This window comes from Phyllobates terribilis, unplaced genomic scaffold (genome assembly GCF_046119375.1).
Source record: "Phyllobates terribilis strain yellow unplaced genomic scaffold, ASM4611937v1 Scaffold_8__6_contigs__length_399053987, whole genome shotgun sequence".
Classification (NCBI taxonomy): domain Eukaryota; kingdom Metazoa; phylum Chordata; class Amphibia; order Anura; family Dendrobatidae; genus Phyllobates; species Phyllobates terribilis.
In genome coordinates, this window is record NW_027362768.1 from 89,909,323 (window position 1) to 89,933,001 (window position 23,679).

The following is a 23,679-nucleotide window of genomic DNA, read 5'->3' on the forward strand; positions in this document are numbered from 1 at the left end:
CTAATATTGAGTATGTGTACTATGGGTGTGTCATAACTGTTTTATGCTTAGAGAACCCCTTTGTTTCTGGTCTGTGGGAGGAAATCCATGCAAACATGGAGAAAAGATACAAACTCCAGCAGATGTGGTCCTTGGTTGGATTTTAACCCAAGTCTGCACAGGAGCAGTGCCAATCATTGAGACACCATGCCTTACATTGTTATCCTCATTTATTTCTTCCAGGTCTTGGTTGTTGGATGTGGCAACTCTGAGCTGAGCGAACGGCTCTACGATGCCGGATGCCCTAATCTGACAAACATTGATGTAAGCGAGGTGGTCATTCGTCAGATGAATGAGCGCAATGCCAGTCGGCGGCCCAACATGACTTACCAACTAATGGATGCCACCAAGACTACTTTTTCAGATTCCCACTTCCAGGCTGTGCTGGATAAGGGGACACTGGACGCTATCCTCACTGACACTGAAGCTGGCACCCTGGAAACTGCTACCAGGTTATTGACTGAGATTGGCCGAGTTCTCCAGTGTGGTGGGCGCTATCTCTGTGTATCGTTGGCTCAAGCCCATGTGCTGGAGAAGTTGGTCACGCAGTTTTCTCAAGGAGGATGGATGGTTCGTATTCACCAGGTCTCGGAGAGCAGCAGTAAGGAGTCCGGCAGCCAGTTTCCCTTGCCAGTGTTTGTATTTGTGATGACTAAAGTTAAGGAGATGCCAGGTCTCCCTCAAGTCTTGGAAATGATGCCGGAGGATGAGGGTGGGAAATCGGTGCGCTATGGAAGCCCTAGTGAACTGATGGACATGGTGAAAGAAAGACAGAGCTACGCACTGATCCGGAGCCACTTAAACCAGAACCAGAATTCTCCAGAGGTGTCGCTAGACTTATGTGATGGGGTCTCTGGAAAAACACGTTATACCTTCCATGTGGTGGATAGTCCAACCGTACGGCTTCCTCACTCCAATCACTTTGCTATTTTTATCAGTGAGTATCCCCTGTCATTTTCTGTCTGAAAAATTGGAAATGCTGCTTACGGTTGCAACAAAAATTATTCAAGCTTCTTATTAAATTAGGTTTATTAGCAATACTTATAAACGTTCTGCTGTTTGCAATAAACTATCGAGAGAAGGACAATTTCAATAGCCCAACACAACTGATAGCACAAGTGGGTTCAGTCTCAATTATTCACCCCTTCATGACAAGCATATATAGCACTTAGTAGAACCACTTTGGCTGTTTATTACCTACTTCTAACTTGATGTATAGACAGACACCAGCGTCTGGACAATGGCCTCTGGTTCACTAACATTCTTGGGTTTGTGTGTTGCAACTGCCTTCTTCAAATCCCATCAAAGTTTTTTTCTATGGGGTTCAAGTCAGGAGACTATGGAGGCCACTCCAGAATCATTCAGGACTTCTTCTGATAGCAAGCTTTAGTGGACTTTGACATGTTCTTGGGATCATTGTCCTGTTGGAAGGTTCAATGATGCTGAAGCTTAAGCTTCCTCACAGAAGACATGATGATTTGTCTCAGGATTTCCTGATACTTAATTGATCCATCTTGTCCTCCACACACTGTAGGTTTCCATGGCCAGAGGAAGCAAAGCTGCCCCAGAGCATCACCAAGTCCCCACCATGATTCACTGTAGGTGGGGTGCTCTTTTCAACATATGCTTCAGTCTTTCTTCAGACATGCTTGATCCATAGGTCTATAAAGTTAATTTTTATTTTTTCGCTCCAAGAATTCCAAAACTTCTGTGGCTCATTTTTATGGCTTTGAGCACATTGCAGCTGACAATTCTTGTGCTTTTGGATCAGTAGAGGTGTACATTTTGGAGTTTGGACATGGAGATATTCAGCGCTTAGTATGCACCTTACTGTACAAACTGATACCTCTGTGCCTGACGCCACCAAATCTTGCTGCTGTTTTTTTGCAGTCACTTGAAGGTTTTTGATCACCTGCCCCTTCAGGAATGTGGTGTCAGCTGATGATGGTGCCCACTTTCTGTTGTGTCTGGGTATTATAGCCAGTGTCCCCTTTAACTTTGCTTCCGGCTGTATCTCTAGGGACACTCAATGCCTTTGTTTTTTTTTTATCCTTTGATCTCCTCTTAACATTTTGAACCACTCACTTGACAGCCCAAGATTATTAGTGAACTGCATGCCGTTGACCTCGAGGAATGGGCTAAGGTTCCTCAAGAGCTCTGCCAGTACCTGGTGTCTGGCTATCAGGGCCACATCTGCCATGAGGTGAGCTGAGCATCTCTCCATAGTCTGAGGACTGAGGTATCTCTCAAGGGAGCTGCACAATCCTCCTGATGCCAGCCAACTGCAGCGTCATAGTTCTGTGCGGGCAGAACAAGGATTGTGCCGCCCCTGAGAGCCATCACTCAGGCTGTGTGTTTCCTCACCGAACACAGTGATGCTGGCTGGAGTCGGAAGCAGTATGTCTGATGCTAACAAGCCACAGCTGCAGTGTCCTTATGTGCTCTGTGTGTGGATACGGCTTGAGTCACAGGACTTATAAAACACCGTAGTCGCCCTCGAATGTATGTATAAGTGTGTGTGTCTTCATATGATGTGGATGTGATCAACATTTATTTTACAATGTGTGATGTGCACATGTATATGGACAACAGCCATAAACATACTATATACAGTGTGAGGCCCCACACAGCCCCCCTATATACAGTATAAGGCCCCACACAGCCACATATATACAGTATGAGCCTTTCACAGCTCCCTATATACATACAAATATCCCATACACATGGGAAAAAAAACAACATATACTCTTTGATCCCGTTCCCCGGTGCTCTGCCTCTGCTCCGATGCTCTGACTCTCCGCAGTGAACAGCTGACACGATGAAATGACGGCATTGCGACTGCTTGCTCACACTGTGGTGGAGGATGGCACCAGCGGCGCCATCCTTCAGCGAGGTATTCACCGCTGTCTGCATCCAGAGGATATGGAGAGCAGTGACATTGAGCGACCGATGGGCGGTGGAGGGCACGGTGCTACCCATGGGTCACTGCTTCAGCCCCTCGGCGGTCTCCGTCCTCTAGCCCAGGTTTGGTTTAGATCAAAGCATATTCATGTGTGTGAATGGCCCAGTCACAGTCCAGGCCTAATCCCCATTGAGAATCTATGACAAGACTTCAAAATTGCTGTTTGCTGACATCTAAATCCAATGTCACTGAACGAGTGTGCAAAGAAGAATGGGCCAAAATGTCACCTCTAGATGTGCAAAGCTGGTAAAGACAGACCCCAAAAGACTTGTAGCAGTAATTGCATCGAAAGGTGGTCAGACAAAGTATTGACTCAGGGGGGCTGAATACAAATGCACCTCACAATTTTCAAATTTATATTTTTAAAATATTTAGAAAACCATGTCTCATTTCCTTTATACATCACAAATACTCGCTACTTAGTGTTGGTAAAATCCCAATAAAATACATTTAAGTCTGTGAGTGTAACATGAAAAAATGTGGAAAAGTTCATGGGGTATGAAAACTTAAGTACAGAAATTAATTTGCGCTGCACTAAAGGACAATAGTCAGGGGATTAAGAAAAAGGTAGTTTATTAAAAATTTAGTAAAAGGATAAAATCTGGATTAAGTCGGTAGACAAAAGCAGGGACAGTCTGGATTTAGGGTCTTAGTCGAGGTCCAAGATACCAGTGATGGATGGCTGCCACTAGGGAGGGGAAAGAAAAGAGGTGATTTAGTGAGGAAATAGTTAAAACAAGATAACCTATTAGGTTACCTATAGGTGGGAGGACCAGCAAGGATTACCTGGAGGTTGGATGGTTCAATAAAGACACATATGTAGCTGGGTCCACTAAGGCGTGTGAAGAGGGGCTAATTAAAGGGGTAATAAATATAAGATTAGAATTTTATTATTAATAAAATGCTTAAAAGTGTTTACAAATATATAAAAAATATATATTTACCAATATCCTGAATAAGCTTGTAGTGGCCAGTAGGTGGAACAGGTTAGAAGTGGTTCCTGCTGAAAACCTGGGTAATTATAAATGGCAATTTAATGCAAAGGTGAAGTTGGAGGAGGGTAGCTGATACCAGCTTATGGGTATTTAGGGCCAGGAGGGGGGGGGGGGGGTTACCTGTTGGAAAGAGGTCAGAGTAGAATGCACTAGAAGGCTAGGCTGTGGAGAGTGAGGCTGGAATAACACCCTGTTATTTAGGGAGAAGAGGGTGACTCTCCTAGATTGGGGTAGATTAGTAAGAGGGCTGTGAAAGGCTGTGCCCAGTGGTCACAACTGTGAACCTAACTGGGTAAAAGAAGGACAGTTTAATATAGTATTAATGCCTGGTAGCAAATAGCGAGAAACAAAAAGGGATTACCTTAATGTAGTAAGGTGGTGTGTCAGATGACTCTGTAGATTGTGTAATAGGGCACCCAGAGGGAGGCGCAGCTGTATGGTAGGACTGTGCTGCGGCTGTGCTGTAGGAGGCTTGTGTTGGAGGCCACTGGCAGATGTTCAGACGGAGCAGCTTACCTCTTTACGTGGAGCTGTATGTGCCGAGTGGTCAGAGCTAGCGATGAGTCCAGAAAATAGAACGAGGAGGAGCGGAGTCCCGGCCGGTGACTCGTGCTCTAAACCTTGCGGAGCGGTGCGGATGTGCTGTCGGGTCTTCCAGGACCTGACGTGACGTCACAGTCACGTGTGGAGCACGTGATCTAGTAAGTTACGGTGAGGCAGAAGGACCAATTCCTACGCGTTTCGAAAGCTACGGCTTTCTTCATCAGGGATGGTGTAACTTCTGCCCGTGGTCCTTTATATAGTAGATGTCAGTGGATTCCAATTAATGGATCAGTCTTTGTTAATGATTTGATGCTTAGGCCATTGTTAATCATTAAAAGCGAAGATCTCAAACTCGCTGTTAAGGCCTTTTGGCTTAAGTGTGTCCATTTTGAATATCCAGAAACTTTCAGCACGGGACATACTTTTAATGTAGTCACCACTGCGCCAATTTTTTTATACAGTTTGTATCCCCATTATCTGGGTGCCCAATGTGTTACCCCCATGTTTTTCCAGATAATGTGCAGACAAGGGATGTCCAGTAAAATGATTTTTAATATTGCGTAGGTGTTCATTGATGCGTTTAAACATGGGGCGTTTAGTACGTCCCACGTACATCTTTTCACAAGGGCATTTTAAACAGTAAATTACACCTGGTGTGGAGCATGTTATGAATTCAGTGATGGGATACTCTTTCTGTTGAGTTTTAATTGTTTTTTGTTTGAGAGTTAGTGAATGTTTACATGCGTTACATTTTTTGCAGGGAAAGAAGCCTCTCAGATTTTTGGTAAACGCATTTGAAGCGTTCAGGAGGTTCGGTGGATTTCTTATAGATGGGGCAATCAAATTGCCCAGATTCTGAGCCTTTCTAAAAATAAACCTCGGGTTTGGTGGTAGTTTACCCCCCAGAGTTTTATCATCCTTAAGGATATCCCAATGTTTTTTTACAATTTTTTTTTAATAAGATGAATGTTAGAGTTGAATTGTAAAATTATTGGGATATCTATGCTAGTTTCCTTACTCGCGAAATGGAGTCTGGGATTTTTTTCCGCCAGTATTTGGTTCCTAGGGATTTCCTGGACTTTAGTTTTGGCTGATTCTAGGAATTTTGCATGGTATCCCTTCTCTAGGAATTTCTTTGTCACACTCTCTGCTTCTACCTCAAAGTCAAGTGCGTGTGAGCAATTGCGGTAGAGTCTGGTATATTGGCTACGGGGTATGTTTAGTAACCATTGTGGTAAATGGCAACTGTCCGATGGGATGAAACTGTTGGCGTCCGTTGGTTTCGAGTAGGTTCGGGTATGTAAGTGCCCTTGATCTATGTATATATTTAAGTCCAGGAAGTTGATTTGTTCAGAGCTAGTGTGAGATGGAAATTCCAGATGGAAATCATTTGTATTAATTTCCCCGAGGAAAGTATTCAGTGAGTCCTTGGTGCCGGACCAAATGAATATAACGTCGTCTATGAATCTTTGCCATAGGACCAGGTTCGCACGCAGCGCACCCCCGGGATAGATGGCGGACTGTTCCCACCTGCCCACATAGAGGTTTGCGTAGCTAGGTGCGAACCTGGTCCCCATAGCTGTGCCCAACTGCTGGGTGTAGTAGTGCCCCTCGTGTAGAAAAAAATTATGGGTCAAAATGAAATGCATACATTCTTTTAAAAAAGAGATTTGTTCTGGTGGTGTCTGGCTGAAGGTTTTTAGGAAATGTGCTGATGCATCGCAGCCTTTATCATGCTGTATAACCGTATATAGTGAAGTTATATCTAAAGTGCCCAAAATGTAGGTATCCTTCCATTCTATTTTATTAAGCGTTTGTAGTATATGCTTGCTGTCCTTGAGGTGAGATGGAAGTTTAGGGACAAGTTCCTGAAGATGATGGTCAATAAATCTGGATAGGTTGGAAGTAAGGCATTGTATGCCAGATATGATTGGTCTTCCGGGGGGATTGGAAAGGGATTTATGAATCTTAGGTAAATAGTAGAAGACAGCCGTCTTTGGATGGAGGATGTTAATGTATTCAAACTCATTTTTATTTATATAGCCAGAGTGTAGGCCTTTTAATGTGAGTTCCTTCAGTTCAAGACCGTACATAGTGGTAGGATCGTGGTCTAAGATTTTGTATGTACGGGTGTCATTCAGAATTCTGGAAGCTTCGTTCTGATATTGATGCAGATCCAAAATTACGATACCGCCTCCTTTATCGGCTGGTCTTATGACAATTTGCTTATTTTTCTGTAATTGTCGTATGGCTTTATATTCTGGTGCTGTAAGATTATTCCTATATTTAACACACTTTCTGTCACTTATACGGCGTATGTCAGAGATAGTGTTTTTCTGAAAGCTGAGAAGGGCCTCCGAATACTCATTGAGAGGGTTAAAGTTGGATTTGTTTTTCAATTTGGTATGTACAAATGGATCATTAGGTTCCCGTATGGCCTCGTTTGCTCATTAGGTTCCCGTTCAAGGCACTGTAAATACTTCCATTAACCCTCAAGACATAGCACCCCATTCTAGTGAACGTTGGGGTCTCTGCTGTGGGATCCCCTCAGATCATACATTTATTTTGAACCCTGTGATTATGACAAGTGATATTTTTGTTTGTGGATAACCCTATTTTTTGTCTTTATTGTGGTCTCCATCTTCTGCCAATTTCACAGTCCCACAAGGAAGGGAAACAGAGTGGCTTTTCGGTTCAGAGACGGGACGGAGACAGTTGGCGGGCAATGTTGGGTTTCGTCGTTTGCTTTTCGTGGCGTTGCATCGAGACCAGCAGTATGAAAGCATGGAAGCTATTCAGTCAGAGCTGTCAGCCAAAGTGCTGGAGCTCGCTCCTCCGGGACTGCCTGATAATCAGCAGGTAAGGTCTGGGGACGCCATTGTCATTACTATCTGCCTGGATATAAGCTACTGCCAAGGAGAAATGATTGAACTGGTACGTCCACATGGCACAAATCCATGCAAGGGAAATGCCCACCAAATGTGACTTTTACTGCAGAAATGCAGACCTGCCACAGATTGTATGCATTGCATTACAAATGGAGAATCGGCAGCATAAGCTACCGGAGTGTGGTTGTCAGATTTTTATATATACAGTACAGACCAAAAGTTTGGACACACCTCATTTAAAGATTTTTCTGTATTGTCTTGACTATGAAAATTGTACATTCACACTGAAGGCATCAAAACTATGAATGAACACATGTGGAATTATATACTTACTACCTCTTGAAGCTCATCAAGAGAATGCCAAGAGTGTGCAAAGCAATCATCAAAGGAAAAGGTGGCTACTTTGAAGAACCTAGAATATAAGACATATTTTCAGTTGTTTCACACTTTTTTGTTAAGTATATAATTCCACATGTGTTAATTCATAGTTTTGATGCCTTCAGTGTGAATGTACAATTTTCATAGTCATGAAAATACAGAAAAATCTTTAAAAAGGGGACAAACTTATGGTGTGGCCCCCATGCTCCCCTGACCTCAACCCCATTGAGAACCTCTGGAGCATCATCAAAAGGAGTGTCTATGATGGCGGGAGGCAGTTCACATCTAAGCAACAGCTCTGGGAGGGTATTCTGTCCTCATGCAAAACAATTGCAGCAGAAACCATCCAAAACCTGACAAATTCAATGGACGAGAGAGTTCAGAAGCTCCTTTCGAACAAGGGGTCCTATGTGCAAATGTAACATCACCTAGGATAAAGTTTTGAGTTGAAAACTGTTTGATTTCAGTTTGTAATAACCTGCTAATGCTTATAATTTCAAAAATGACCATTTTTTTGTTCTTTATTAAAATGAAAAGGTTGAAAACTCTGCTGTGCATAATAATTTGGAACATGCATTTTGAGTACAGTTTGCGTTTTTAATTTTTTTTTAAGTATACTGTTATCATAGGCAGTTTGTACAAAAACCTTTCAATTGTACTCTAATAGTTATTTGACTGGAAAATTACAATGACTGCAATTCATATAGGTAATTTGGGAAAATCTGAGAAAATATTATTTGCATAATAATTTGGAACACAGTGTGTGTGTGTGTGTGTGTGTGTATATATGTGTGTGTGTGTGTGTGTGTGTGTATACATATATATATATATTATATATAATTTTTGTGCCATTTATGGACCTATTTATTTTTTGCTTGTATATAACTGTCCTCATACAGGACAGTCGTGATTCTGACTATAAATGATTGGATTTGAACCATGATTTATAACGTTCATATTTGACTCTTTTTGCATAGATCCCCTTTTTATCCGCTGGCGGAGACATTGGTATCCGGACAGTCCAGTTTCGCGGCAGGAGTGAAATGAGTGGGGACTATGTGGTGGAGGACGTACGAGGGGATGGAACAAGCTATTTCAGACGCCTTATTTTCCTCAGTAACCAAAATGTAGTCCAGTCCGAGGCTCGGCTGCTGCCAAGTAACACTCCTAGTGGTAAGACTCGTGAGACAGGACATGTGCGGAGGCTCTGTGGTGTGTGTCCGCGTAGGGGGAAAGCTACAAGTGACGTAAGGAAGAGCTACTGGAGCCTGGTACTGACATTTCTCCCCCTGTACATCACCTGTTGTCAGATCCTTTACCAGTAAGGGAGGACATGCATGCTCTGATTTTAGGGGGAGATTTTTGTTTTTTACTACTGAAAAGTTGAGTTTGAGGGGTTTTGATCTGTGTATGAAGACGAGGGCATCCACCCAGTTCCCTCATTTATGTTTCCTTCCTTTTGAAGTCCACACCGTTAGACTCTTCAAACCCTTCTCCCTGCGAGTGGCAGTTGTATATCGCCCTCCAGGCTCCTCCCATCAGTTTCTGGATCACTTTGCCACCTGGCTTCCGCACTTCCTATCCTGTGATATTCCCACTCTCATCATGGAGGACTTTAACATACCCATTGATAACCCGCTTTCCCCATCTGCCTCTCATCTTCTTTCTCTAACCTCCTCATTCGGCCTCTCTCAGCTAACTAACTCTCCTACACATGAAGACAGGAATACTCTGGACTTGGTATTCTCATGACTCTGCTCGCTGCATGACTTTACTAACTCCCCTCTACCACTCTCTGGCCAAAACCTTCTTTCCTTCTCTGTCAAGAATTGTCTCCTCACCCGGGACACCCCCACTTACCATACACACAGGAATCTACGTGCCATTAATACCCAGCAGCTTATGAACAATCTACAGTCATCTTTAGCTCCCATCTTCTCCCTCTCCTGTCCAGACTCAGCATTGTCACACTATAACCACACATTGCAGAGTGCACTGGATGAATCAGCACCTGCTACATGCAGAATGACCGGACATAGATGGCAGCCCTGGCACACAATGCAAACACGTTTTCTCCAGCGCTGCTCAAGATGTGCTGAGCGTCTGTGGAGAAAATCACTTTCAGCAGAAGACATCATCCACTATAAGTTCATACTCAAAACTTATAATGCTGCTCTCCATCTGGCTAAACAAGTCTACTTTACTACTCTCATCACATCTCTAGCCAACAATCCTAAACGACTCATTGAAGCCTTCCACTCCCTCCTGAGCCCTAAAGAACAGACCCCCGTCACCAACCTAAGTCCTTTCGATCTGGCCACTTATTTCCTACAAAAAATCAATCATATCCGTCAAGACATTCTTGCACAATCCCGTCAGAGTCTGGATCCCCTTCCCTCCTGCACTTCAAATTCACTTTTCATCTTCGAAACGGTCACAGAAGAAGTGACCAGACTCCTCGCTTCTTCTCGCCCTACAACCTGCAACAGTGACCCTATTCCATCACATTTCCTTCAGTCCCGTTCCCCAGCTGTCACTACCCACCTAACTAAAATATTCAACCTCTCTCTTTCTTTGGGTATCTTTCCCTTCTCATTCAAACATGCCATCATAACCCCTTTACTTAAAAAGCCATCCCTGGACGAGAACTGCACTAACTGCAGACCGGTCTCTAATCTTCCCTTCATCTCTAAACTCCTGGAACGCTTGGTCCACTCCCGTCTAATCTTCTATCTCTCAGATAACTCTCTTCTCGACTCGATCAAAGCAAAAGGTGTCTACTTTGAAGAACCTAGAATATAAGACATATTTTCAGTTGTTTCACACTTTTTTGTTAAGTATATAATTCCACATGTGTTAATTCATAGTTTTGATGCCTTCAGCGTGAATGTACAATTTTCATAGTCATGAAAATACAGAAAAATCTTTAAATGAGGTGTGTCCAAACTTTTGGTCTGTACTGTATGTCATACAAAATAGTTAATAAATAACATTTCCCACATGTCTACTTTTATATCAGCACAATTTTGGAACCAAAATTTTTTTATTAGGGAGCTATAAGGGTTAAAAGATGACCAGCGATTTCTCATTTTTACAACAAAGTTTACTAAACCATTTTTTTAGGCACCACATCATATTTGAAGTCACTTTGAGGGGTCTTTATGACAGAAAATACCCAAAAGTGACACCATTCTAAAAACTTCTCCCCTCAAGGTGCTCAAAACCACATTCAAGAACTTTATTAACCCTTCAGGTGCTTCACAGGAATTTTTAGAATGTGGAAGAAAAAAATTAGCATTTACTTTTTCACAAAAATGTTACTTTAGACCCAATTTTTTTTATTTTCACAGGGGTAACAGGAAAAAATGGACCCCAAAATTTGTTGTGCAATTTACCCCGAGCACGCAGATAACCCATACGTGGGGAAAAAACACTGTTTGGGCTCACGGCAGAGCTCGGAAGGGAAGGAGCGCCATTTGGCTTTTTGATTCTAAAATTTGCTTGAATAATTAGCGGGCACCATGTTGCGTTTGGAGTGCCCCTGATGTGCCTAAACAGTGGAATCCCCCAGAAGTGACACCATTTTGGAAACTAGACCCCTCAGGAAACTTATCTAGATGTGTGGTGAGCACTTTGAACCCCCAGGTGCTTCACAGAAGTTTAGAACATTGAGCCAGAAAAATAAAATTTTCACATTTTTCCCACAAAAAATGTTTTTCAGCCCCCAATTTTGCATTTTCATAAGGGTAACAGAAGAAATTGCACCATGCAGTTTGTTGTGCAATTTCTCCTGAGTAAGCAGATACCCCATATGTTGGGAAAACCACTGTTTGGGTGCACGGCAGGGTTCGGAAGAGAAGGAGTGCCATTTGACTTTTTGAATGGAAAGTTTACTTGTTGAGCACCCTGAACCCCCAAGTGTTTTGCAGAAGTTTATAACATGGAGCCGTGAAAATAAAAAAATCAAACTTTTTCCACAAAAATAATGTTTTAGCCCCAATTTTTTTACATTCATAAGGGTAAGAGGAGAAAATGGACCCCAAAAACTGTTGTGCAATTTCTCCTGAGTATGCCAATACCCCATATGTGGGGAAAATACAGTGTTTGGGCGCACGGCAGAGTTCAGAAGGGAAGGAGCACTGTGTGACTTTTTGAACGCAAAATTGGCTGGAATTGAGTGCTGACGCCATGTCGCTTTTGGAGAGCCCCTGTTGTGCCTCACAAGTGACCCCATTTTGGAAACTACACCCCTCAAGGATTTTATCAAGGTGTATAGTTAACATTTTGAATCCAGAGGTACAACACAGAATTTGATAACATTAGGTCATCATATTGAATAAGTTGCCATTAGTCTTGAGCGCAAGTGCTCGCTACTTGAGTTTGCATCAGGTACACGGGTATGCACCATGTATCACGGGTGCTCGAGTGACATGCTCGAGTCACCGCTCGCATGTTTCATGGTTATTAGACACCCAAAAAAAAAACATGCGGGGATCGCTCGTGCATGGCAGGCAATCCCCGCGAGGTTTTTTGGCCACGAAGCATATGGGGCGGAGACTCGAGCATGTCACTTGAGCACCCGGGATACTTAGTGCATACCCGATGCAAACTCAAATAGTGAGCACTTGCGCTCAACACTAGTCGCCATATCATCATCTTTTTTTTTTTTTCACTTTTGAAAAAAATCCCAACCCCATCACAACCCTAACACAACCCTAACCCTAGAGTTTATTTTTGACGCCGTTCCTCGTGCGGTATAAGTGATTAGACGACTTTATTCTTCGGGTCGGTTCGATTACAGCGATACTAGAATCATATCGGGTTTTTATGATTGACAGCTGTCACACACTAAAAGACGCATTTTTTTGCAAAATCTAGTTTTTGCATCGCCATATTTTGAGCTATAATTTTTCCATATTTTGGCCGACAGAGTCATGTGATGGCTTATTTTTTGCGGGATGACTTGACGTTTTATTGGTGCCATTTTCAGGCACATGACATTTTTTGATCGCTTTCTATTCCGATTTTTGGGAGGCAGAATAAACAAAAACCAGCAATTCCAGAATTTTTTTTCATGGTGTTTTTTATGCTGTTCCGCGTGTGGTAAAATTGATAAGGCAGCTTTATTCTTCGGGTCAGTACGTTTACAGTGGTACCACATTTATATTGTTTTTCTATGTTTTGGCGCTTTTACACAATAAAAGCTATTTTATAGAAAAAAATATTTCTTTGCATCGCTTTATTCTGAGAGCTATAACTTTTTTATTTTTCAGCTGATGGAGCTGTATGGCGGCTTTTTTTTTGCGGGACTAGATGACGTTTTCAGCGGTACCATTTTTATTTATATTCGTTATTTTGATCGCGCGTTATTTCATTTTTTGTTTGGCGGTATGATAAAGCATTGTTTTTTTTTTTGTTTTTTTTTACCGTGATCACTGAATGGGCTAACTAGTGGGACAGTTTTATAGGTCAGGTCGTTCTGGAAATACCAAATATGTGTACTTTTCTTGTTTTTTTCCATAATAATATTTATTGATGGGTACAGTATATTTTTATTTTTGGTGGATTATTATTTTTCTTTTTTATTTAATATTTTTACAATTTTTTTTTTTTTCTTTTTTTAACACTTTTTGGACTTTTATTCTGTGTCCCACTCTGGGACTTTCACTTTTTTTTATTCTGATCGCCTGTATAGCACAGGAATGCAGCACCATCCCTGTGCTATACAGGCTGTCAGTGCTGCACAGGGAGAAGATAGTTTGGTCATGCACTGCGCATGGCCAAAGAATCTTCCTGCTGTCTGGTGACCCGGATGTTGTCAAGACAACATCAGGTCGTCATGGCAACATCCAGGAAGCCGCGGCAGACAGCGCTGGAGGCCGGAAGAGAAGGTGAGTATTCCGATCACCTCCCCTTGCCACCGCAATGCTGCGATCCACTTCGATCGCAGCATTGAGGGGGTTAATGTACCGGGAGCGGTACGGGACCGCTCCCTGCACATAGTCACAGCTGACACCCTGTACTATCAGCTGACACCCGGCGGCGATCGCCCCACACCGCTTGTGTGCGGCGCAATTGCCATATGACCTAATAGTACGTCATTGGTCCAGTCGGCCCAGGTCACCAAGACGTACTATTAGGTCATACATCAGGGGTTAATGATCTACTAACACCTTAATCTAATGGTCACTACTCCCTGCTGTTTCTCCTGGATCTCTCTGCTGCTTTTGACACTGTGGATCACCAGCTCCTCCTCACTATTTTCCGCTCTGTAGGCCTCAAGGACACTGTTCTCTCCTGGTTCTCCTTCTCTCTCTCTGACCGCTCCTTCACGGTATCTTTTGCCGGCTCTTCTTCCTCTAACCTTTTCCTTACTATTGGGGTTCCACAAGACTCAGTCTTAGGTCCCCTCCTCTTCTTGTATAGTGCCCCTATTGGGCAAGCCATCAGGAGATTTGGTTTCCAGTATCATCTCTATGAAGATGACACCAAACTATACACCTCTTCACCTGACATCACCCCCACTCTAATACAAAATACTAATGATTGTCTGTCCGCTGTCTCGAACATCATGTCCTCCTTCTATCTGAAACTGAATCTCTCCAAAACTGAACTCCTTATTTTTCCTCCCTCTACTAACCTACCTATACCTGACTTTTCAATTTCCTTGGGTGGTGCCACCTTAACTCCCAAGCAGCAAGCTCGCTGTCTTGGAGTCATATTTGACACACAACTTTCCTTTATTCCCCATATTCAATCACTCGCTCTTGTCACACCTGCACCTTAAAAACATCTCCAGAATCCGACCTTTTCTCACCTTTGATACTGCAAAAACTCTTACTGCTACTCTTATTCACTCTCGTCTGGACTACTGCAACTCTCTTCTAATCGGTCTCCCTCTAAACAAACTCTCCCCTCTCCCATCCATCCTAAACGCAGCAGCCAGGGTCTTCTATCATTCCGCTTCACCGACGCCTCTACCCTGTGCCAGTCATGGCACTGGTTACTAGTGATGAGCGAGTATGTTTTATTAACCCTTTCGCTGAATATACTCTGGCGAGCACTGAGTAGTTACAGCTGCTCGGTGATATGTTTGAATCACTCCCGTGTGTGTTATTTGCGACTGTTTGACAGCTTTAATACATGTGAGGATTGTCTATTTCTTACACATTCCTCACATGTATTAAAGCTGTCAAATCATGCACACAGGAGTGATTCAAACATAACACCGAGCAGCTATAAATACTCGGTGCTCGCCCGAGCATACTCGGCGAAAGGGTTAACAGAACATACTCGCTCATCACTACTGGTTACCCATTCACCACATAATACAATACAAACTCATCTCTCTCACCCACAAAGCTCTCCACAGTTCTGCACCAGCCTATATCTCATCCCTCATTTCTGTCTATTGCCCCTCTCGTGCCCTTCGTTCTGCAACTGATCTAAAACTAACATCATCCTTAATCTGAACCTCACACCTCTGTCTCCAAGACTTCTCTCGTGCCGTGCCAGTTTTCTGAAATGCACTACCCCAAACGATCCAACTGATATCTAGCCCCATGTGTTCATATGTGCTTTAAAAACACATCTGTTTAGACAAGCCTACCACCTCAACTCGCCAACCTAACTCTCCCCTGTTCCCTCCTAAATGTTAATCTTAATCTGCCCCTGCGTATTCATCTGTCTCTACATCCTCCATGCACCAAATACCACACGGTAACTGCACTTAGACAGATACTGGCTGATGACTATGTTCTACCTATTGTGTCACCCCATTTCCATATAGATTGTAAGCTTGCGAGCAGGACCCTCAATACTCCTGTAACTGCTGAAATGTGATACATTGTATTGTTTATATTGTCTGTATATGTCCCTACTTAATTGTAAAGTGTTACTTAATATGTTGGCGCTATATAAATAAAAATGACTATTAAGACACAGCCCCAAATGTGAATTGTTGGGCATTTCATATAAAACGTTTTATGCAAAAATATATGAAGGTGTCCGGGATTTAAGTGCTGTTCACGTGGCAAGGGTCTACTTTTATATTCAATCTGTTTTATCAAACCTCAATTAAGCATTAATTAATAATCCTTTTTCATTTTGAAAATCATGAAAAATATATTGTATTCGACTTTGAAGAAAATATAACAAAATAGAAAATATAGAAAAATGTCCCAAGTTCAAATGGGGTCACTTGTTTCAAATAACCATTCAAATGTTAGTGTATTGAGCAATATAATGTTTGTAAGATAACTGTCTATAAGAGGATCATTTATGTTGAGGAGAATTCTTTATTGTATCTGAAAATCCCATATAAGAAGAAAAGGATGGAGAAAAGAGTAAAGAAAAGAAAAGGCAAAGGGTCCTGGGGGAGGGGGGAGATCCTTATGCCTGTGGCTAATTATGAACACAATCACATGTATCTGAGAAACTATTAGAATAGGTTATGAAAATCAGGTCCTGGAACAGAATCCATCCGCTCCACACCCTTCTAAATTTATCACTGGTTCCATTACATTCTGCAGACAACTCTTCCATTCTACATAGAGTCACCATTACCTTGTACCAATCTAGTATGTTAGTTTTTTTTTTTTTAAGTTTCAAAAACCGTGGAATTCAAGGGTCTACTTTTAAGAGCTGTATGGGTGTGGAGTATAATGTTAACTTTTTTGTGATTTCCTTGTATTTTTATAAAATATTCACCATCGGTCTTGCCAGAGGAAGTGGCAATACTTGCCAAAAATTGGCATGTGGCTGCATGGTTTAATTCTGCGTGGATTGTCATTTAGCCACATGCATGAACACCCACAATGTGAAACCTTATATAAATGCTTTCTCTTAAATATATTTGTATGGCGAGTCACTGCCAGGAATATCCGGGCAACTTGGGGTGTGTGTATCATAGTTAGTGCAGTATACACACCCCAGTTGTGCTATATATGTATATATATATTACTGCAGCCCCCCATCTACCTATCACACTCTGCACTTCTTTTATGAATGGACAACTTGCTTCCATTTCATTCACTCTATTTTCTTCTCCTTCTGCCTCTGTCTTGATTCCTTGCTCTCTTCCTGTATTTTATTCCTTTATGCTCTGCAATGGTTCCATTGATGCATCGGCACAGCATCTCATAACCAGCTAGAGCCAGTACCATCTATGCCTAGTGAGAGGACACTATGAATGTTCTTCTAAATAAGTTAATATATTATAAGTATACAGTAAAGAGGCTGGATTGTCATCTCTTATACTATAGTTAAGCGACAGGAACTGTATAGTCATCATCAGTAATTGTGATAGCTGTATCTGTTCTCCCCCAATTCCCGAGTGATTATGATGTTGACCCCCTTCAGAGAACATAAAGACATAAGTATACCACACATTTTCAGGTAGAAAGGAACAAATACATCAGATAAGACTAGCTGAATTATATATATTGGGGGACTAGTGACAGAATAACTATTAAAAACTTTAGAGTTACTTTGATTAAATAAAAGGTTATATACATGTGCTTGGTTGATGTGATAAGGATGTGTGGAACTCTGTAGTAGACTGGCTATACTTTTCATTATAGTAGTTTTTCTTTATTCCAGGTCAGAAAAAGAAGAGAAAAGACAAGAAGAAGCCGCAGAAAGCAAATGACAAGATAGAGCCGGAGATCACACATGTAGTTGACAAGAGCTACTTGTGCTGTGAACATCACAAAGCAATGATTTCTGGACTGTCGCTCCTTCACAATCCCGGAGTAGCCCCAGGTATAGTTTAGAGATCTAAGATAATTAGTTTAGCCCTGTATAATACTCCGATCTGTCGTATAGAGTGGTCATGTTGTCTCTTCTTTTGCAGAGCAGCACCTCTCAGTATTGGTGGTCGGGCTGGGTGGAGGCAGTCTGTCCCTCTTTATCCATGACTATTTCTTGGGTTCACTAGTTGAAGCTGTTGAGATAGACTCTGCTGTGCTGGATGTTGCGAGCCGCTGGTTTGGCTTCACTCTAGATGATCGTTTAAAGGTTCATCTCTCCGATGGTCTGGCTCATATAAACGAACTGGCAGAAAAAGGTACACTTTTTTTTTTTTTTTTCTACCCTGAACTTGGTTTAAGCCTAAGTGGAAACCTCTTTTCTCTATCGCTTCATTGGGGGACACAGGACCATGGGTGTATGCTGCTGTCGCTAGGAGGTTGACACTAGGCAAAAAAAGGAAAATAGCTCCTCCTCCGCAGTATGCACCCGCCTACAGGCACCAAGCTCACCATTTTAAGCTTAGTGTCTGTAGGAGGTAGACCTGGATCTTCACAGATCCAACCTGTTGTGTTTATTAATCCTTGTTTTTTCTCTTTCAGATACAGCTCTTCAGGCTAACAGGGAACATTGCGTCCCCTGTTAACCCACTAGCGACCGAGAGAGCAATGTGGCTACCCCCACATCGCCCACTCTCGGACCCGCTGGGCAGGACTTATCCCCTGTCACCTTAGGGTGTCTCAGGGTGATTTCGGTGGCCAGTCCTAGCCTGTTCCCCACCCCAGCCCCCTCCTCGGAGCGGCCTGGGAGGGAGACGGTGGTCCCTGCGGGTGACCTTCCCCCAGTTTTCTGGGGTTGACACAGTCTCCTGCACTGTCTAGGACCGGACAGTGAGGAAAAGCCAGGATCCCCCCCTATCCAGGAAGGCATCCTGAGACCATCCTCAACAGGAGAAAGGAACAGACGATTCCGCTAAGACTGGTACTTCCCTGTCTTTCAGTGTAGATCCCAGTCCCCCCGGCGTTATCTGCCCCCCTCCCCCTCTCATCAAACATGGCGCTTACAGCGCTACCCTGGGCCACTTCCTCCCTCTTCTTCACTTTGTATGCTCGGCAGATGGCGCACTTTTTTCCGTCGGGGGGCGTGTCCGGTGGGCGGTACTTCCTCCTTCTTCATTATGTATGTGAGGCAAATCTGCCGCACTTTTCTCCGTCGGGGGGCGTGTCCGGTGGGGGGTACCGCTCTGACGGCTATACGCCCCCTCCTATTTAACCAACCAGGGCCGAGGAGCATAGTGACGCTTCCGTCACGCCCTCCGCAGACCTATCTAGGGGGCCTTTCAAGCCACGCCTCACTTCCCATCCACCTATCGGAGCCTCGACTTGCTCCGTCATCAACGCAGTGTCCCCTGCTCCTCCCCCTACACCGACGCCATCACTCTGCCGCATGCAGCTCCCTACTCCATCGGCACCTACTGTGACCCGCTCCAGCCTAACCTTCGGAGTTTTTCAGGGGGACACGGGACCGCTTCCCTGCAGGATCGGGTAGGCTCTGTCCTGACACCGACCCACACCCTTTCCTGCCCACAGCGCCCTCCCCTGCAGTATCCCTGGTCAGGCACATATGCCCAAACCCAGGGAGCTCTCAGTCCGTCCCTCTCACATCGTCACCTACTACGGCTGTGCTCTTTGCGGTACTAAGTGGCCCGTGGGTCTCACTACAGCCTTCTGCTCGACCTGCAACCCCCCCACCATGCTGGCACCCCAAGATCCCCCCGCTGCTCAGGACGTGGAAATCCCCTCCCCTCCGGAGTGGGCTGTTGCTATGTCACAGTCTGTCTCTGACCTCACCAAGGTTTCTCAATCTCTGGTGCAGGTCTTAGAAGGCTTGCCAGAACGTTTGCCTATGTTATCCACGGCCACCAGCGCTCCAAACGTCCCCACAGACGATTCGCACGCACCCCTGCCCCCTCCTCTCAGGGGTAGACTGACCGCATGTTCTCAGAAACGGACTCACGCAAGCTCATCCTCCAGCTCTCCAGACACCAAGATGCTTCCCTCGTCTCACACCTCTTCCCCGGAGGTCGTCCCGGGATCTAACTCTGCTTCAGATTCAGACTCTGGTTCTGACACAGACCAGTATTCCAAGATACAGGACATGATAGACAGCCTTATAACGGCTGTCAATCAGACTCTGCATGTTACGGAAGACGAGAGCCCTTCCCGGGACTACTCCGTTTCCTTGAAAAAGATTAAGCGTCCTGCACGCACTTTTTCTAACCATGCAGAATTTGACAGTGTCTTTCAGAAGCAGTTGGAGCATCCAGAAAAGCGCTTTACAGGAAAGAAACAGTTAACCCCTTAACCCCCGAGGGTGGTTTGCACGTTAATGACCAGGCCAATTTTTACAATTCTGACCACTGTCACTTTATGAGGTAATTACTCTGGAACGCTTCAACGGATCGCCCTGATTCTGAGATTGTTTTTTCGAGACATATTGTACTTCATGATTGTGGTAAAATTTCTTCGATATCACTTGCGTTTATTTGTGAAAAAAATGGAAATTTGGCGAAAACTTTACAATTTTCAAAATTTGAATTTTTATGCCCTTAAATCAGAGAGATATGTCACACAAAAGAGTTAATAAATAACATTTCCCACATGTCTACTTTACATCAGCACAATTTTGGAACCCAAATTTTTTTTTGTTAGGGAGCTATAAGGGTTAAAAGTTGACCAGCGATTTCTCATTTTTCCAACAAAATTTACAAAACAATTTTTTTAGGGTCCACATCACATTTGAAGTCACTTTGAGAGGTCTTTATGACAGAAAATACCCAAAAGTGACACCATTCTAAAAACTGCACCCCTCAAGGTGCTCAAAACCACATTCAATAAGTTTATTAACCCTTCAGGTGCTTCACAGGAATTTTTGGAATGTGGAAGAAAAAAATGAACATTTAACTTTTTTCACAAAAATGTTACTTTAGACCCAATTTTTTTTATTTTCACAGGGGTAACAAGAAAAAATGGACCCCAAAATTTGTTGTGCAATTTCCCCTGGGCACGCAGATACCCCATATGTGGGGAAAAAACACTGTTTGGGCGCACGGCAGGGCTCGGAAGGGAAGGAGCGCCATTTGACTTTTTGATTGTAAAATTTGCTTGAATAATTAGCGGACGCCATGTTGCGTTTGGAGTGCCCCTGTGTGCCCAAACATTGTAGCTCCCCCACAAGTGACCCCATTTTGGAAACTAGACCCCCCAAGGCACCTATCTAGATGCATAGTGAGCACTTGGAACCCCCAGGTGCTTTACAAATTGATTCGTAAAAATGAAAGTGTTTTTTTTTCACTTTTTCATTATTACGAATCAATTTGTGAAGCACCTGGGGGTTCCAAGTGCTCACTATGCATCTAGATAGGTGCCTTTGGGGGTCTAGTTTCCAAAATGGGGTCACTTGTGGGGGAGCTCCAATGTTTGGGCACACAGGGACTCTTCAAATGCAACATGGCGTCCGCTAACAATTTGAGCCGATTTTTCCATTCAATTTGTTAGCGGACACCATATCGCGTTTGGAGAGCCCCTGATGTGCCTAAACAGTGGAGCTCCCCCACAAGTGACCCCATTTTGGAAACTATACCCCTCAAGGATTTTATTAAGGTGTATAGTGAACATTTTGAACCCAGAGGTACGACACAGAATTTAATAACATTAGGTCATCATATTGAATAAGTTGTCATTAGTCTTGAGCGCAAGTGCTCGCTACTTGAGTTTGCATCAGGTACACGGGTATGCACCATGTATCACGGGTGCTCGAGTGACATGCTCGAGTCCCTGCTCGCATGTTTCATGGTTATTAGACACCCAAAAAAAAACATGCGGGGATCGCTCGTGCATGGCAGGCAATCCCCGCAAAGTTTTTTTGGCTGCGAAGCATATGGGGCGGAGACTCGAGCATGTCACTCAAATACCCACGATACTCAATGCATACCAGAGCACAAGATGCAAACTCAAGTAGCGAGCACTTGCGCTCAACACTAGTCGCCATATCGTCATCTTTTTTTCTTACTTTTGAAAAAAATCCCAACCCCATCACAACCCTAACCCCAAACCCAGCCCTAACCCTAACCTGAGAGTTTATTTTTTACGCCGTTCCTCATGTGGTATAAGTGATTAGACGACTTTATTCTTCGGGTCGGTGCGATTACAGCAATACCAGAATCATATGGGGTTTTTATGATTGACAGCTGTCACACACTAAAAGACACATTTTTTGTAAAATCTAGATTTTGCATCGCCATATTTTGAGAGCTATAATTTTTCCAGATTTTGGCAGACAGTTATGTGACGGCTTGTTTTTTGTGTGATGAGTTGACGTTGTTATTGGTGCCATTTTCAGGCACGTGACATTTTTTGATCGCTTTCTATTCCGATTTTTGGGAGGCAGAATAAACAAAAACCAACAATTCAGGAATTGTTTTTTTTATTTTTTATTCTGTTCCGCGTGTGGTAAAATTGATAAGGTAGCTTTATTCTTCGGGTCAGTACGTTTACAGCGGTACCACATTTATATTGTTTTTCTATGTTTTGCACTTTTACATAATAAAAGCAATTTTATAGAAAAAAATATTTTTTAGCATAGCTTTATTCTGAGAGCTATAACTTTTTTATTTTTCGGCTGATGGAGCTGTATGGCGGCTTGTTTTTTGCGGGACGAGATGACGTTTTCAGCGGTACCATTTTTATTTATATTTGTCTTTTTGATCGCGTGTTATTCCATTTTTTGTTTGGCGGTATGGTGATAAAGCATTGTTTTTTGCTTTGTTTTTTATTTATTTTTTTTACCGTGTTCACTGAAGGGGTTAACTAGTGGGACAGTTTTATAGGTCAGGTTGTTCCGGACGCGGCGATACCAAATATCTGTACTTTTATTGTTTTTTTTTTGTTTGTTTGTTTTTTTTTTAATAATATTTATTGATGGGTACATTATATTTTTATTTTTGGTGGAATATATAATATATATATAATATATATATATATATATATATATATATATATATATATATATATATATATATATATTTTTTTGTCACTTTCTGATAGTTTTTATACTTTATTACTTTGTCCCACTATGGGACTTTCACTTTTTTTTTCTCTGATCGCCTGCATGGCACAGGAATGCAGCACCATCCCTGTGCCATGCAGGCTGTCAGCGCTGGACAGGGAGAAGATTGTTTGGAGATGCACTGCGCATGTCCAAATAATCTTCCTGCTGTCTGGTGACCCGGATGTTGTCATGACGACATCGGGTCGTCATGGCAACATCCTGGAACCCGCGGCAGACATCGCTGGAGGCCGGAAGAGGAGGTGAGCATCGGCGATCACCTCCCCTTGCCACCGCAATGCTGCGATCGACTGCGATCGACTTCGATCGCAGCATTGCGGGGGTTAATGTGCTGGGAGCGGTGCGAGACCGCTCCCTGCACATAGCCCTGGGTGTCAGCTGTGACAATCAGCTGACACCCAGCGGCGATCGCGCCCGCACAGCCTGTGTGCGGGCAAAATCGCCAGGGCGTACTAATACGTATCAGGTCCATAAGGCCCAGGGCACAGATACGTACTAATACTCCCTTGGTCGTAAAGGGGTTAAACGTCCTATACCCCTTTAACCATGACCTTGTCAGCAAATGGACGGAGTCCCCGTCTGTGGACCCTCCCGTCTCTTGCCTTTCCGCCAAGACGGTACGGTCTCTTCCGGACGGTTCCTCCCTTGGGGATACCACGGATAGACAGGTTCAGGCCCTCCCTAAGTCAGCCTTTGAGGCTGCGGGCACCTCCCTTTGCCCTTCCTTCACCTCAACTTGGGTATCAAAAGCGGTGTCCGCATGGGCCAAACAGCTCAGACAGGGCATCCTAGCAAGGGCCTCCCCGGACGATATGGCCGACTTAGCTGATCAAATCGGCCACGCTGGAAAATATCTACTTGCGGCGTCCCTCGACTCCGCTGCATGCTCAGCCCGGGTTTCCAGTAATCTCGTTGCCTTACGTAGAATTCTTTGGCTTAAAGCCTGGAACGCCGACCCGGCTTCCAAAAGATCTCTAACTAATCTTCCTTTTCAAGGTTC

General features: G+C 43.5%; 1 protein-coding gene across 1 annotated transcript in view; it reads left to right on the forward strand.

Moving 5' to 3' along the window:
* The window catches only part of METTL13 (methyltransferase 13, eEF1A N-terminus and K55), a 32,246-nt gene that overhangs the window by 1,595 nt on the left and 6,972 nt on the right, over window positions 1–23,679 (forward strand). Inside the window, exons 2-6 of the mRNA XM_073643134.1 lie at window positions 223–976; window positions 7,199–7,398; window positions 8,783–8,978; window positions 17,406–17,567; window positions 17,659–17,871. Coding sequence (XP_073499235.1) covers window positions 223–976; window positions 7,199–7,398; window positions 8,783–8,978; window positions 17,406–17,567; window positions 17,659–17,871 — 1,525 coding nt within the window. The remainder of the gene's footprint in view (window positions 1–222; window positions 977–7,198; window positions 7,399–8,782; window positions 8,979–17,405; window positions 17,568–17,658; window positions 17,872–23,679) is intronic.